The 16,072-nt window shown below is 41.6% G+C and overlaps 1 protein-coding gene across 3 annotated transcripts in view; it reads left to right on the top strand.

Annotated features, from left to right (window-relative positions):
- Sli (slit guidance ligand) overlaps positions 1–16,072 on the top strand; it is a 405,923-nt gene that overhangs the window by 377,461 nt on the left and 12,390 nt on the right. For 2 of the 3 annotated variants that reach the window (XM_076768184.1, XM_076768186.1), the window contains 13 exons: positions 5,523–5,594; positions 6,070–6,141; positions 6,271–6,484; positions 6,820–6,983; positions 7,574–7,645; positions 7,734–7,805; positions 7,877–7,948; positions 8,261–8,404; positions 8,985–9,148; positions 12,155–12,305; positions 13,371–13,517; positions 14,512–14,583; positions 14,659–14,730. In XM_076768184.1, coding sequence (XP_076624299.1) covers positions 5,523–5,594; positions 6,070–6,141; positions 6,271–6,484; positions 6,820–6,983; positions 7,574–7,645; positions 7,734–7,805; positions 7,877–7,948; positions 8,261–8,404; positions 8,985–9,148; positions 12,155–12,305; positions 13,371–13,517; positions 14,512–14,583; positions 14,659–14,730 — 1,488 coding nt within the window. The remainder of the gene's footprint in view (positions 1–5,522; positions 5,595–6,069; positions 6,142–6,270; positions 6,485–6,819; positions 6,984–7,573; positions 7,646–7,733; positions 7,806–7,876; positions 7,949–8,260; positions 8,405–8,984; positions 9,149–12,154; positions 12,306–13,370; positions 13,518–14,511; positions 14,584–14,658; positions 14,731–16,072) is intronic. The other variant, XM_076768185.1, reaches the window with a different exon arrangement.

Raw genomic sequence — 16,072 nt, 5'->3', positions numbered from 1 at the left:
AGTGGCCTACGCTCTTTCGAACATAGCAAAGTCTCCAAGTCTTTTATTCCCTACACCTCTCCACTAAGTTGGACGATTAAGATTCAGAGTTAGTTAGTTGCATTGGTCATTTGTGTCAGGATACTCCAAGTACCCCTAGCGATAGAATTACCACTGCTATAGCAGCAGGTATTTCCTATGATATGGTGGGTACAGCAGAGAGTAGGCTACCTGAGCAATCATTGTTTTGTTCGTATGGAAAAATTCATACCAGTACAATTATCTTATCGACATACTTTGGAAGTTTAGATCTCAAGTTTCAAAGAAAACTATGTCAACGATTTGTAACTCCTACCCCTTGACACAGTATACCTCCACTGATGTTAGGGGCATATAACATGTGCAGAGACTATTACTTTCAGGTTACGGTTTAGAGACAGCTGTAGGTTGTTTTAAAAAATGGAACTTCGAGCAGAGAACAGGAACCTAACCCTTTGCACACCTACGTGACTCGACAATCATACACTTGAAACTTACAAAATACAACAATAGTGTACATAAAACAGACATTTAATTGAATTTGTTTAAATTGTCCTATTTTTTATCTAACGTAAATTTCAAATAAAATACTTAAAAGCGTTGGGAGCTGCTGGCAACAAAATTGAAATACAATTCGGAGTGCAAAGGGTTAAAATGAAAAGCAATCGACCAACTTAAAAAAAAAACGAGTAACGCTAAGCAGAAAAGTTAGATTCGATCTCTGGAGGGGAGGAGAAGCTAGCACAACGAGTCTCGCAAACCAAACCCGTACAGTTCCGCGTGTACACGTACGTGTGGGTGGTATGTAGGTCATCGTCTGAAAAGTTTATGCGATAACCTCCGTGTCCTGTATTACAGTGACGAGTCGCAGGCCGGGTATGGACTTTCACGAACGCCAGCCGCGCGTCTCGAACAAATTCGCGACACGAAAACACGACAGCTATGTCGAATGTCTTTCATCGCGATCCTCGGTTGCATTTTGCTCGCCATCTGGTTCTAGTCAAGTGCACTACTCGAAAGCTTATCAAACACCTTGTCCGCGAGGCTAAAGAATCCAAAATGACGTTTCCCAGACGTTGGACACCCCAACGATATCGTGCCATTATCAAGCAATCGGTTCTGAAGGGCGCTAATCGCTTGAACCTCGGGATTAGTTTGATTTACTAAGTGGTAGTCGCCAAACAGGATCAGACCGAGTCATTCCTGAAGTATTAACGCCTTGTACCCGGGGTACTATGTCTTTGCTATCTACAGCTTCCATAATCTCGCTATGTGACATCTGCCACAGACACTACTCGAATGTTCATCGAACAATTTCTTATCTGGGAGGGGAAGTCCAAGACGACATATTCCAGACGTTGAACACTCCAATATCGTTACTGATTTGTCTCGTTAAACTAAAAGTAGTTGTCAAATAACGAGGGTGTATTAGCATTTGCGCGAGGTAGCCTTATTGTGGTACCCCAATTTCAAGTAAAATATTATATAAAAAAATGAATACACCTAAAATTTGAAAGGTGACCGTAACGCTAGCGTATCCCAGCAAGTTCTCGATCTGCCCACCCCAGTTGAGTCATTCGTTACGGAACAACGACTGTTCGGTTCAGATAACGTCGCCTTCGATCCCCGGGACTGTTTTCTCAGCGTCGCTAAGAGGCCGTTGGCGACGAAACGTGTGATTAACCCATCGCGCAAACGTAGAAAGCTGTTTCGAGGTGGTAAGAGGATGAAACTCGCCGGTAATAAATGGTTTGACACAATGGAAAGGGGCGCGGACACTCGGCTGATTAGTATCACTCCGTCGTGTGAGCATATTGCGCCGCTCGAAACGCGATACCTCGAACCCGCTGGCGAACGTACAAGCTTGTATTTACGAGGCAATAACATTTGTTCGCTGTACACTTAAGCCGATAATAACCGGGACAAACGGTTCCCCCCGTCGCTTTGACAACCTGGTGTTGCGGTGATTTAAGCAACGAAACGCATCGGGGACGGGAGTGTCTTGCGATTCGCGACCGCGAAAATTTACGGCCGCGTATCGTTTCGTCGCGTAAGACGCCCGGTTCGATGCCCGCTGAACGGCCAAACGAGATATTATTTCCTATCGCCATTACTCGCGGGAGTATCGATTCCAGCGCGCCAATTTTCAAACACTTTCGGTTTCGAAACGATTCGCGACGAACAGATTGCTAGGTCCTATATCGACGAACGAACTTCCACGTTCAGCCCTCGACTTTTCAGTAATTTTCTTCGAAAATATTCACATTACACTGGGTACATTACACAAAAGACGACAATTGTCTAGATAAGGGAATTTCAATGAAATTTTCAGCAGCCCCGTACAATAGATAACGCTGCTTACTACGGTTAGTCGCAGTTACTGTATAGAAACACCTGATTTACGGCCCGACCATGAATACCTAAGCTCCATAATTGCTTACCCAACATTCTGTTATAAATACGACGGAGAATGGTATTCCAGAAATTATCTACGAACCTCCGTTTTTTGAGGAAATTTCTGAACGGTCGTAGTAAAGATGAAATTACGAACTATATAAATTTGTATCCTGAGAGGGCAGGATTTTTTAGACGACCGCAAGTAAACGGAAATTAAGTCTCGAGACGGAGGAGCTGTGTTGGACGAATGGCTCTTATGATCCACGACGCTATCAATCCGGTTTAGTTTCATCCGACTCTTATCGCGCGCGCACAAAGCACAGTGGCAGCAACATTCGAAATCGAGCGGGGCAGAGACGCGAGAGAGACGAGGTCCAGGAGATCCTTTTGTTAGTTTCAGCGAAGGAGCGGCCACGTCGAAATTCGGTAATTGCTTTCTGGATTGGCTGGAGCGCGGTGGGAGTTTAATCTGTCGGTCTCGCCGCGCGCTGGAAATTATTGAAATTCTACCGAATTTACTGCGCAAAAATACCAATAGACGAAAATATCTGGGGGAAAAAAATAGGTTCGATGCAATCTCGCGCAGCCATTGTCGGTGGGGGCGAAGAGGATTTTATTTTCGAGATTTCATACCTCCATAGTTTCTTTTTACGTTCGATCGGTACAAAATCAATTGGCCGCCAGAGGACGCTCAGGGAACTCCCCCACCACACTGTTTAACCATCCACATCGCTTCGTTTGAACGCTCCCACCACTATTTTGTGTTTAGTTAGTCTCACAATTTCTTTTGGCCACCATCATTTTTCTTGCTTACACCCCTACCCATTGGTTGGGGCTAATTTCTGTTGTTTACTCCCGTCATTTATTTTGGTCACCTCCCCACGATTTTACAACAGAAATATCGAGCTGACGCGTACGCGTATATTAGAAGAGGTTACGTAGAAAAAATAAGCCCCAAAATTAAAATGCCCGACGAGCAGGAATAAAGGATACTGTTGCGTCTGCGAGTGACGCACGTATTTCCTGTATAATCGAGCCGAACCGTGGGGGCTGACAACCCCAACGAGAAAAATAGGTTCAATCCTGTGCAATACCCCTGCATCGCTATCAATAGAAACATTCCACTCGCGGCCGTACCAAATTGCCCGTTCAAATTAGGAACTTATCATGATCCAGCGCTGCAACAGCGGTCCCAAATGAAACTGGCAGCACTAAAAGCCTGTCTTTCCTTTTGTTCCTGGCATGTCTACGTGGTCGAAATTCGGTAATTGCTTTCAGGATTGGCTCCGGTAAGCAGGAGTCTAAATCTGCCGGTTCTTGCCGTATGTTCGCGGCTCTCGGGGGTTCAGGAATACCGTGGCTTTGGGTCTCTCTCTCTCGTCGTTCCGTCCTAGATCTCTCTCGCTCACGTGGCCTCTGTTTCCTATTTTTGTTTCTCGTCCTCGTCTCGTCGAGATGCTCCGTCCGTGGTCTCTCTGGCGGACATAATTACAGGCTGCGCGGGTCTCGGAGCCAATGGATGGTCAACGGTGAACCGAGCACCGGGACCTCTAACCTATCATCGCGGAACGTCTGGTTAACTCGTGCATCGGGAAGAGAGTCTCGAGGATCCCGCCACGCGAGACGTAACGCAATCTATTTAAATGAACCCCCGGTTTAGCGGAGAATCCATTATCGTGACTGACTCTCGCCGTGGACCCGAGCATCGCCACGGGAAAACCATCGTGTTGCCATGCATTATGCACGCTGTTTCGTTTGGAGGAAATTATGGCAGGGGAATGTGATCGAGCCATGCCTTGCCTTCCCAGAGAAAGATTTAATGTCGCGTTGAACGCGGGAACACCGATACCTCTGTGTCGATTCTCGTGTTTACAGCTGGTACAGTAACGTTCCTTACGCTGTTATAAATCCTATCCTTCGGGTCGTTGCAAATGTCTTTTCTTCAGTTTTTATCAAACTAAATTCAGTGTCACAAGAATGATATCTTTTAAATCGTGTTTGTCCCCCCCTGTGGATATATTTAATTTAATTTAGAATTAAATTACGTGGAACCTTGTTTGTATATTTAAACGAGGTATTTATTTGTATAGGCGTAATTGTACGCGGTTTGTTTCAATTTTCGCCGTGAAAGAGAGTATCAGGTGCGCCAAGAATTAACCGTAGAATCGAGGATGCACGCATATACAATTCCAGAAAATTTTCACGCGTCCCCCAGCCAACTGAATATTCAGGACACCTCGAAGCTGCGGTAAACGTTGAAACGAGGCTAGGGGTTCGTGGAAACCGACGTGTCACGTGAGCCCGTGGAAATGGTCACTCGTTACTCGTGTAACGACCCCGTGAAACCTTAAGGAAATCCATAGCCACCCACGTGACCAATGCACGTGCACACGGTCGCATGTGAATTGACGTCTGTGGCCACGGAGAATTTCCTAGAGAAGCATCTAAAGGCCCGAGCCGACACTCGACAAGTTTTTGAATAATTTATCGCGAATGTAGAACGAACTCGAGACCAACTGTATCAAAGTGGGCTACACATCGGTGTCGTTGCCCATTGAAAACCGACCTTTCAGCTATAGGAAAGAAAAGTTCGAGAGGTCGTCGTACCGACTATTACTACGACCATAATTGATCGATGATCTCTTTCAGGGTTTCCTCGAGCCATTCCATCTTATAATCGACGTAACAGTAGCCATTACACCACGTTCAAATTACAGAAGTAAGAATTAATAGCAACTCTTGATGGGCAAACTCGTCTAACTTCTAATAATAAGTACAATGTTCACGAGCTTCAAGATAATCCGTACACCCGGGACCAATTTTCTTCACATTTATTTTTCTCCCGTTTTAACGAACAGTGTGTACAATTTTTAATTAACAAACGAGATTATTAAAATTGCGTAATATAACTTACAACAAAAATTGTAAATATTAATCTGAAAAATAATTAGATTCTACTTTGGGAGCTCGTTAAAAACATTTTTTTGTTGAGAGGGATCGCGATAAAATAAAATCTCCGAACTACTAATTAACGAATAATTAACAAAGGAAAAAAACGTTACAATATTTGTATCACGATACATTTTTCCATTTTTTATTTGTTTCAGAGACCTCAGCCACAATCAAATTGCCACGATTGGACCAAAAACTCTAAGAGGAATTTCGTCCCTAAAATACTTGTAAGTGCGCTTGAAAACATTAATTGGGAACGAAAAGTTGTAATTTTGTTCGCGATTGTAATCAGAATTCTGCAAGGGAAAAGAAAGTTCAATCTAGTAGTACAGATCAACGTACAGTTCTCCAAGTAGTACGATCAACGTTGGTCAGACACGTTGAAGAGAGCAGAATTAATTCCGATTTAATTTTCATTTCTTGACTGACGTAAAAAGAAAGTTCTACGTAGTATAAAGTGAACATTTTCAAGCTCGTTTTACGGTTGCTAGTTTCTGCTTTACTACCTGCTCGATCCTTGTCTTTAATTAATAATTTTCAACGTTCTCTTGATAGTCTTCCTACTGCGATACCCTTTTGTCGAACTTAATTACAATTTGGACACGATAACAAAGTTCATTATTACTGAGAAATATTTCCTGAATACATTTTAATAAAGTTCGAGGATACTTCAGTAACTAAATATTAATTTTCTATTTTCAGGCTGCTCGATAACAACGTGCTAACCTGCATAGACGAAGCATCTATTCGAGAACTAAAGGACCTAGAAATACTGTAAGTAAATATAATTATGAAAATTATCCAAGTACTTTGTCAAAACGCTTTTTAAATATTTTTAATTAAAGTTTCCCGAAGATGACTCCGAACGCTTCCAATATTTGTTTTACCACTGTTCCTTTGCAGAATGCTGAACAACAACAAACTGACGACGCTGGGCAAAGAAGTGCTAAATGGATTGTCGCATTTGCGTACGCTGAAGCTGGTCGACAACGCACTTTCATGCGACTGCCATTTAGCTTGGTTGTCGCGACATTTGAAAACGTATCCGCGCCTTGGCCAACACACGCGTTGTGCCTCTCCTATTCACATGAAGGATCGAAATATCGCCGACCTACAGGTTTGAAACGATACTTAAAATCACATTATATACGACTTATCTGCAAAGTCTCACAAGACATCCAACTATTAAACTCAACGTCGCGCTTTATCATTTCACAGTCTTGTAAACTACTACTTGTTCCAACATCTGTTTCTAACAGATCTCTAAAATATTAGTAGAAACTGTTTCCCGGTTCTACGATTCGGTCTAGAACACTGCCCCATTTCCAAAACTTTCGGATGACACCAATAATCCTACACCTACAGTTGCACCTAGTTTAGTCACTTCGTTGTGCAAAGTTTTAAACCGCCAGTTCCGTTGCTAAAAGTTCTTGCGAACCCTTTTGCACACAGGAGCACGAATTCAAGTGTTCGGGACTGATTGAGCGCATAGGCTCCGAGTGCAGCGCGGAACCGCAATGCCCGCATCCCTGTAGATGCGCTGACGGTATCGTCGACTGCAGGGAAAATTCTTTGACGAAAGTGCCCACCCACCTACCCGAGGACACGACCGAGCTGTTCGTAAACGCAATTTCGTCCTACCTATCCGCGTGGAGTTTGCCAAACGTTCCTTGTGTTCCGAGAAACTACGGTCGAAGCGATCGGTACAAACCCGGGCGAACCGTGGCAAACTTGCCCGCAAACGATTCTCGGCGAATCGATTCTTTCCATTTAAACGTTTCGAAATTTACGTTAAAATTTTAATTGGCCGTGAAGTAGAATCAGGACGAAAGTTACACAAGATTAAAGTCAGGATTAAACCCGAGTTTGAGCAGGTCGAAGTGTCAGATTGACTTTAAGTAGAAAGTTTTTTATTGGCCCCGACTAATTATGAAAATGGATTGAACAAACTTCGAAAGTTTCCAGTTAAAGTTCGTTCAAACAGTCCTCGTTCTTGCTGAAATTAATTATTGAAAGATGTACAGGACGATGCAAAAACCGGTTAAGATGCTTTAACGAAGCCCACGGGGCCTTTTGCCTTGAAATTTATAGAATCTTAACGATTGCTTAACAGTGTTTCTTTTGGCAACTTCCACGCGGAAGAATTCAGTCGTCGTACGTGTAAACGCTCTTTAATTTACTTTATTCTGTTGTCGATCACTCGCAGACGTTTAGAGCAGAACAGCATCACGGAAATCCCACCGAAGGCTTTCTTTCCGTACAGGAAATTGCGCAGAATGTGAGTAAATTTCATAATTAATTCCCAACTTTTATAGCTCCGCGTTATACATGAAAATAACTTTTAATTCGCAAACATTCTATAATAGCGACCTCAGCAACAATCAAATTAAGAAAGTGGCGGCTGATGCGTTTCACGGATTGAAATCGCTCGAATCACTGTACGTATAATATTTGAAACTTATAACTTGAAATCACGACGTTCGATAAACCGAGTATTTCTTGATTACAGTGTACTCTATGGAAACAAAATTACCGAATTACCGAGTGGATTGTTCCAAGGCTTGACAAACCTGCAGTTGCTGTAAGTTGATGCAACGATTTCTTAAAAAATTTCAGTCGCGTACAATCTACGTGTACTATAGTACTTCAATATGCTCTATATGTGCTGCACACACTCTATTCTATATTAAATATTATATACTCTACATTTTAATCACCATGCCCTATAATCTATTATCTAAACTTGATGCTATACAATGTATTAAATTATATAAAAGTAATAAGCTTAATGGTGCAACGACTAAACCAATTTGAAACTCTATCCTAAGTGGTTTTATTATCCCGCGATCTACGATAGATGGTGCAAATTCACGAGACAAAATGAACTTTTCAGATTGCTAAACGCCAACGAGATATCGTGCATACGAACCGATCTATTTCGAGATCTAACCAGCCTGACACTGCTGTCTCTGTACGATAACAACATCAGATCCCTGGCCAATGGAACTTTCGCCAATCTACGGAGCATTGAAACGCTGTTTGTATTCCGCCGTTCAACCGTTAATTTATACAAATTACCGTGGCTTTAGCGTTTCGAGCCCTCTCCACCTACGCCAGGCTCGAATTGCGAATGCGTGTCACCGTGCATTTTATCGGTTGTTTCGAAGTTTTCTGAAAATTCCGAACAGTTCGTTGATTGACGTCCATTCATCGTTTTTCTAAAGTCGAATGGATGATACAATTTTTCGAAACTTTCGAAAGCAATTGGATCATTTCTGTTGCGTTTTATTAAGAACTGTTACCGATGTTTTAAATACCGAGGAATGGAAATTTTACTCCGATAGAGTTTGAAACTTTTTTTAGTAAAGATCAAATAATCTATTCTAATTGTTAGCCAAAAAACAATTGTCCATGCTACTAGTTAAACGCTACAATGGGCCAAAATATAGTAGTCCCTCTACTAGTAGCGCCGCCAACAGAGAAACGTCGAACCATTGCACAGATATAGCAATTGTGTTTCATCGTTTTTTCGTTGGTGATGCTAGTATTAGAGATGACGACTATTTCTTGACCCACTGTACTCATAATTCACAGAAACAATATTCAATTTTTCGCAGACATTTGGCAAGAAATCCGTTCATCTGCGATTGCAATCTGCGATGGCTGAGCGCTTACCTTCACGCGCATCCCATCGAGACGTCGGGGGCTAAGTGCGAGTCGCCGAAGAGGGTGCAGAAACGGAAGATCGATTCGATGCGGGACGACAAGTTCAAATGTAAGGGTAAGCACGACTCGATTTTTCCGATATTTTCTCCTCTAAACGCTCCGCTGGAACACGAACACAGGTCGGTAACTCATGAACGTAATCTGTCATCTTTTTCTATAAACCATTTTTCTTTTTGCAACTATAAAAAGACGTTCAATGTGAACTGCTTAAAACATTGCGGATGGATCACGTGTGAGGATCAAGTGAAAAAGATTTCAAGTGCAGGTACAAATATTTAATAATAAATAGCAACAAGAGAACTACGATCTATCCACATTGTGTTAAGAAATTTGTGATTAAACGTCCGGGGTAATTGTTTAGCCTTCTTGGTGATACGAACTCCAGGATCCCCCGCTAGTCACTCGAATTAAAAGGGCGCGAAGAATGATGCGGACAATTCCTTCGCAACTATCCGTAACGCGAGTCGATGCAACAAGCGAGGCATTGGTGCGTTTTTATGGCGCGAGTCCGTTTACGAAATTTAAAAGACCGATCGTCTGAAAATAAACACCGAAGCGATATGCTTGACGAGCAGGCAGAACGGAGCGTGCAGCTAGCGCAGCAATCTTGCCCGCGTGTACAAGAATAACAACAGCAAAGCTTCGTGCTTTTCCTTTCCACGGTTGTATATTTCCCCTAATTGCACTAGCCCGCGCGGAATATAATCGCATCTACCTCCCGCAGCTGCTTCCGTGCACGCCAACTTTTGCGGAGTAAATGACACCGGAAAATAAACACTTCGCTGGCACGTATGGTGCCTCTGTAGCCGCACATTATCGTTACGCCGCATTTCCGCAAACGAGAACTTACGCTAGCCCGCGTAAAACTTGCGGCCAACTTTCCGTAACTTTCGCCGCGGCCGACACTCACCGAGAAAAATTTACGCAAAACTCTTGCAAGGCGTGCAAGAGAGGATCTAAAAGGAACGGAGAACGACGTTTCTTTAGCTCCTCTTAGACTCCTGACGCGAAGAATTTCAAGCTTTCCAGGTTTCATTGGAGAGACTTGCGAAAAGAGTGAAAGAACACTGGATAGGTTTCTTTCAAAGTAACTTGAATAATTGAGAGGATTTGCGGTAATAACATTTTTAGGGCGTGTCTCCTTGATCATACTCTAGGTTAATAGCAACAGCGTACTGGTATTTATTTTTTATTAAAAATCAACTATTCTTAAACTCCCGATACGGTGGGACCAATTCCGTTGCAAGTATCCCTGATGCACTTTCGTGCAAGAGACAATACTGACGTAAACATAGTTTAAGCGAGCCCCGATCCGCGGGGAGATAAGACTGATCAAATTTCAGTTCATCTCTTCTATGACTGTCGCGACCCAGACAGGACTATTATTCGTGTCGTGAAACTACCTATTGTTACCAGAAAGCGAGATCAGTCCTCTGGTATCACGAGTTAATCTTGGTGTTTCAAATACCACGCAATATCGGGGGACCCCTAACTCCAGACCCATTATTAAAGGTGCTGTTACTTTTGGATCCATAGAAACTGCTGTGAGCTCTTGGGACCGTGGCCTAGAAAACTTAACGCTGCCCTCTCAGAATCGATCCCCGGATAGCTGGCAGATAACGCTCCTAAAAATCCATTGCGGTCGCGAGCACGTTGATTAATCGAAGTCGAAGAGCAGGGAGCGCGGCGTGATCACGCGCACCGGGTTACCATGTTAATGCCGCGACGATAAATTTTGATAATGAACAGTAGTAGCGACGATATCATTAAATTAAGCATCGGCGCAATAACGCGCGCTCTCTCGCACGTTAATTGAGTGTTGAATGTCATGTGCTCCGAGAGGTGAATATGTTTATGTATGAGTACGGGCGCGCAGGTGATTTATCATCGCATTATACGCCGCGTTACAAATTGTCCGCCGCGAAACACGTACGTAATTATATCGGTAATTTGCGTTCAGCGTTTAATAAGACGAGCGCGCAACGTCGCGTGGCCACTTTCTCCGCGAGTCTCGGTGTCCTAGCGATTTCCACCGTCACGATCGACGCCGAGGTTACTCGGTTACCAGTGATCTCGATGCTCTCACGGCCGATAATAACGTAGTACTACGTTCTGCAGTTCGATCAACATCGACGACACTTACACGATAATAATAATCGTTTCAGGCTGACGCAGACGGAGCTTGTCGCATTTTACTAACCGTTGGTTCGGAAAAGTTAGGAACGTAGTAGTACGTTCTGTAGTTCGAACACGGACGACACTGTCGCGATTATAATAACCCTTTCAGGCTGTCACAGACTTGGTTCAGGAAAGTTGCGACTTATTAATATCTTATTACACGAAATGAAAGTTGAGAGCCACTGAAGTAATATTACTTATTTTAATAAGTCGGAACTGAAAGTCTGCCAGTGTCATTCACGTGCAGCGATCTGGAAATCATTGTCCGCGGCTGTTCTACATTTTTTCACGTTGTTTTTAGGTTACGAACACATTTTTATGTTAACCGCGACGAATTCATTATTCCATACGTTGTATTACACGTTTTACGTGTAGGTAGTTTTACGAAAAGCATCGACCGAGTAAAACAATTTTAACCTATTTGCCTTTCATTCGCAGTTACATCATACAGTAGAATATTAAAAATCCCCTGAAGTAAAAGATAAAAATAGGAGTAATAGCTGCGCTTGAACTACATTACTCCGAAATACGTCCAGTATTTTACCCAATATGAGAGAAATGGTTTTCATAAAGATTGTACAATACATCGACAACGAAGTGCAGAGGAAATAGTTTTTTGCGAACATGTTGGAATCGCTAAAATAATAAATTAAAAGCTACGTTAACATTGCACTATATTCAAAGCCATAGTATTTCAAATGAACACCAAGAAGTCTACCACTGCATGCATTGATTCGACAAATATTGGACCAAACTGTCCGCCAAATTTAATTGCTTTAATCACTGACTCATCCAAGAACGACGTGTTTCTGTGGTCCTGAGAAGGAAAGGTGGATCAGACGGGATTGTTTGAAGTAGAATATATCCGGTCATTTATTCGTAGGCGACGAGGAACTCTTGACGAAGAGGGCTGGCGAGTGCATTCTGCCTGGAGAGTGTCCAGCACCGTGCACTTGTAACGGCGCGACCGTCGACTGCTCTAACAAGAAGCTCGTCTCGATACCAAAGGAGCTGCCAATTTACACGTCTACATTGTGAGTACCTAACTCTATCTATTTTATTTACATCGCCACAGGCTAATTGATTCACTAGAACACACTACTCTATCGACTATAGCAAGATAGTTGATACACTATAGCAGGACAACTGGTGGACTATAGCAGGATAATAGTATCCTACAACAGGTTAACTGATACGTTAGAGCAGGACAATAGATTTAATATAGCAGGCTAATCAATATTCTATAGCAAGATTGGTACACAGACTAACTGGTAAACTATAGCAGGATGATAGAGTACAAATAGGCTAACCAATACGTTAGAGCAGGACAATAGATTTAATATAGCAGGCTAACCGATACTTTATAGCAAGATAATTGGATACTCAACAAATTAACTGAAACACTATAGCAGGATAATAGTATCCTACAACAGGTTAACTGATACGTTAGAGCAGGACAATAAATTTAATATAGCAGGCTAATCAATATTCTATAGCAAGATTGGTACACAGACTAACTGGTAAACTATAGCAGGATGATAGAGTACAAATAGGCTAACCAATACGTTAGAGCAGGACAATAGATTTAATATAGCAGGCTAACCGATACGTTATAGCAAGATAATTGGATACTCAACAAATTAACTGAAACACTATAGCAGGATAATTGATACACAGCAACATACAAACTGACACGCCGTAACGGGGTGATTACCGCAGGCTAAATATTACACATCAGGACAACGCTGACCCGGTCTCTTAATTATCGAGCATTGTTTCGCCGTCGAACGAAACTTTATCGAGTCAGAATGCAAAATAAAAGAGGACAATCGATCGAGATGAATGAGCTCGTTCAGGGCTCTCGTTTCCTTCGCGCGAGAAAATTAATTCAATCGGCCGACAAGATAATTATCTGATTAAAAGCTAGCCCGAGGGGGGGTTTAGGCGCGACGAACGTCGGGGCTATTATTCGAAGTAAATTATTCGAACTCGTTTAATGGATCGACGCCCCGGAGCGCGATTAATTGCTCGCCGTATCAGACGCTGACGATGGACTCTAACTTTCACGTCTCCCGGCTTTTCTTTGTCCTTGCGCCCAGGCTGTTGGCCAACAATGAACTGGATAAGATCAAAGCGGACGGCCTGTTCGAGAAGCTGCCGGAGCTGCAGCATTTGGACCTCAGGAAGAATAAAATCTCACGCATCGAGGCGTCAGCCTTTCTGGGGGCGCACAAGCTCACCGACCTGTAAGTGTTTCTGCAACCCCACGTTGCTTTTTTTGGCTTCTTGTTGTCGTTCTCGCTGATGAACGCGAGCGGGAAGTTAATCGTCCATGTGGGACAATGAGAAGTGTCATTCGACCGACTACAGCCCGTTCCATATCGACGACAACATATCGCAATCATTTTTTAATCTTTGAATTTAATGTACGAAACCTGAGAACCATAGCAGATTACTCTATTTATATGTAATACTTTTTAGGGTGTGTAGAAACATGTGACAAAGTATAGATTCCTTAACTCGATTTAATATAGAATCCCCAGTTATTGTTTCTTAATTAATTCAGTGGACAACACCTTCGACGTTATTTTCCCTTGCTCAGGGATTGTTAATTGTTTTCAATTTAATGTTTCCCGCTGAGGAAGTTTGAAATAATGGCGGGCGTGTTCAGAGTGTCGAGATTACTTGCGTTATTTGTGCCTAACTCGATCGGGACTTTGAAACGAGCTTTAACGAAGCAGTATAGGATTTAATTTTCAAAGGCAATTAACGGGACAATGGGTCGATTAATTAGATAGTCGGAGGGGTGGAGGATGCCGGTAGCTCGTGTATATTTTAGTGCACACGAGTGCGGAAGCTAATCTAAACTATCGCATATTATCGAAGAAAAATAAATTAAAAAAAAATCTTTATTCGAATCAGAATTTAACGTGAAAAGATTGTTTGGTCGTATGAAAAATTTTTAAAACTCAAATATAATCTCCTATTGTTATAATTAAAAATGCTATCAGTTTTCATCGATGTCGACATATTCCACTTTCTGCTCTCCGATAATATTCGATATTCTGTTTCATTTCCGAGGATGATTCGTCACGAATAACCGTAATTCCGCGGCTCATCGACCAGTAGAGAGAATACCTCCAAAGCGTGGTCGTTCTCTTTTTTTTTTTTATTAATAATTTCGAAACTTTATACTGTGACATCCTTGTCTCGTGGAAATAACGACTTCTCGTTCCACAGACTCTTGACAGAGAACAGGCTGAGGGAAGTTCACAACAAGATGTTCACCGGCTTGACGAATCTTAAGACTCTGTGAGTAGAAACTTTTATGTCCCTTCATAAAACGGTATCACCGGGTATTGTACTCTTCGAACTTCATTTTTGCAGGAACCTTCACGGGAACGCTATAACTTGCGTTATGCAAGGCGCGTTCGAAGGACTGACGCACATACGCACCATGTAAGTGCTTTTTGCAACCATTGATCCCCTTACTACCCTCAATCCGAATTACTAATACAATAAAATTCCGATTATCCACACTTATACTTTCGGTAAAGAATTTTTTTCTCAAAAATGCGTAGGATTTCGAGGTTATATCTATTTACCAAAGATGATTAAAAACGACCCCTGCAAGTGAAAATAATTTTTTTAGAACGATTTGAAATTTTTTAATGTTCCCGAAAAATTTCATACCTACACGAATTTTTTTCTCGAAACTGGTTAGAATTTCGGGGGTATGTGTAATGACCAAAAAAGCTTGTAATTGACCCCCGCAACCGAAAATAATTTTTTTAGAACGATTTGAAATTTTTTAATTTTGCCGAAAATATTTCACACCTTCTCGAATTTTTTTCTCGAAACTGGTTAGGATTTCGGGGGTATGTCTATTGACCAAAAATGATTGTAATTGACCCCTGCAAGTGAAAATAATTTTTTTACAACGATTTGAAATTTTTTAATTTTCCCGAAAAATTTCACACCTCCACGAATTTTTTTCTCGAAACTGGTTAGAATTTCGAGGGTATGTGTAATGACCAAAAAAGCTTGTAATTGACCCCCGCAACCGAAAATAATTTTTTTAGAACGATTTGAAATTTTTTAATTTTGCCGAAAAATTTCACACCTTCTCGAATTTTTTTCTCGAAACTGGTTAGGATTTCGGGGGTATGTCTATTGACCAAAAATGATTGTAATTGACCCCTGCAAGTGAAAATAATTTTTTTAGATCGATTTGAAAAAAAATTTTTTCGCCGAAAAATTTCAGGGAAACATATCAATGTATGGTCAGACATTACGTTTTCGCTAAAGAATTTTTTTCTCAAAAGTGCGTAGGATTTCGATGGTATGTTTATCGACCAAAAATGATTGTAACTGACCCCTGCAAGTGAAAATAATTTTTTTAGAACGATTTGAAATTTTTTAATTTTCCCGAAAAATTTCACACCTCCACGAATTTTTTTCTCGAAACTGGTTAGAATTTCGGGGGTATGTATAATGACCAAAAAAGCTTGTAATTGACCCCCGCAACCGGAAATAATTTTTTTAGAATGATTTGAAATTTTTTAATTTTGGCGAAAAATTTCACACCTTCTCGAATTTTTTTCTCGAAACTGGTTAGGATTTCGGGGGTATGTCTATTGACCAAAAATGATTGTAATTGACCCCAGAACCTAGAAATAATTTTTTTAGAACGATTTGAAAAAATTTTTTTTCGCCGAAAAATTTCAGGGAAACATATCAACGTATGGTCAGACATTACGTTTTCGGTAAGGAATTTTTTTCTCGAAAGTGCGTAGGATTT

Source organism: Colletes latitarsis, chromosome 7 (genome assembly GCF_051014445.1).
Source record: "Colletes latitarsis isolate SP2378_abdomen chromosome 7, iyColLati1, whole genome shotgun sequence".
Lineage (NCBI taxonomy): Eukaryota > Metazoa > Arthropoda > Insecta > Hymenoptera > Colletidae > Colletes > Colletes latitarsis.
The sequence above is the reverse complement of the archived record's forward strand: the minus strand, read 5'-3'. Positions and strand labels throughout refer to the sequence as shown.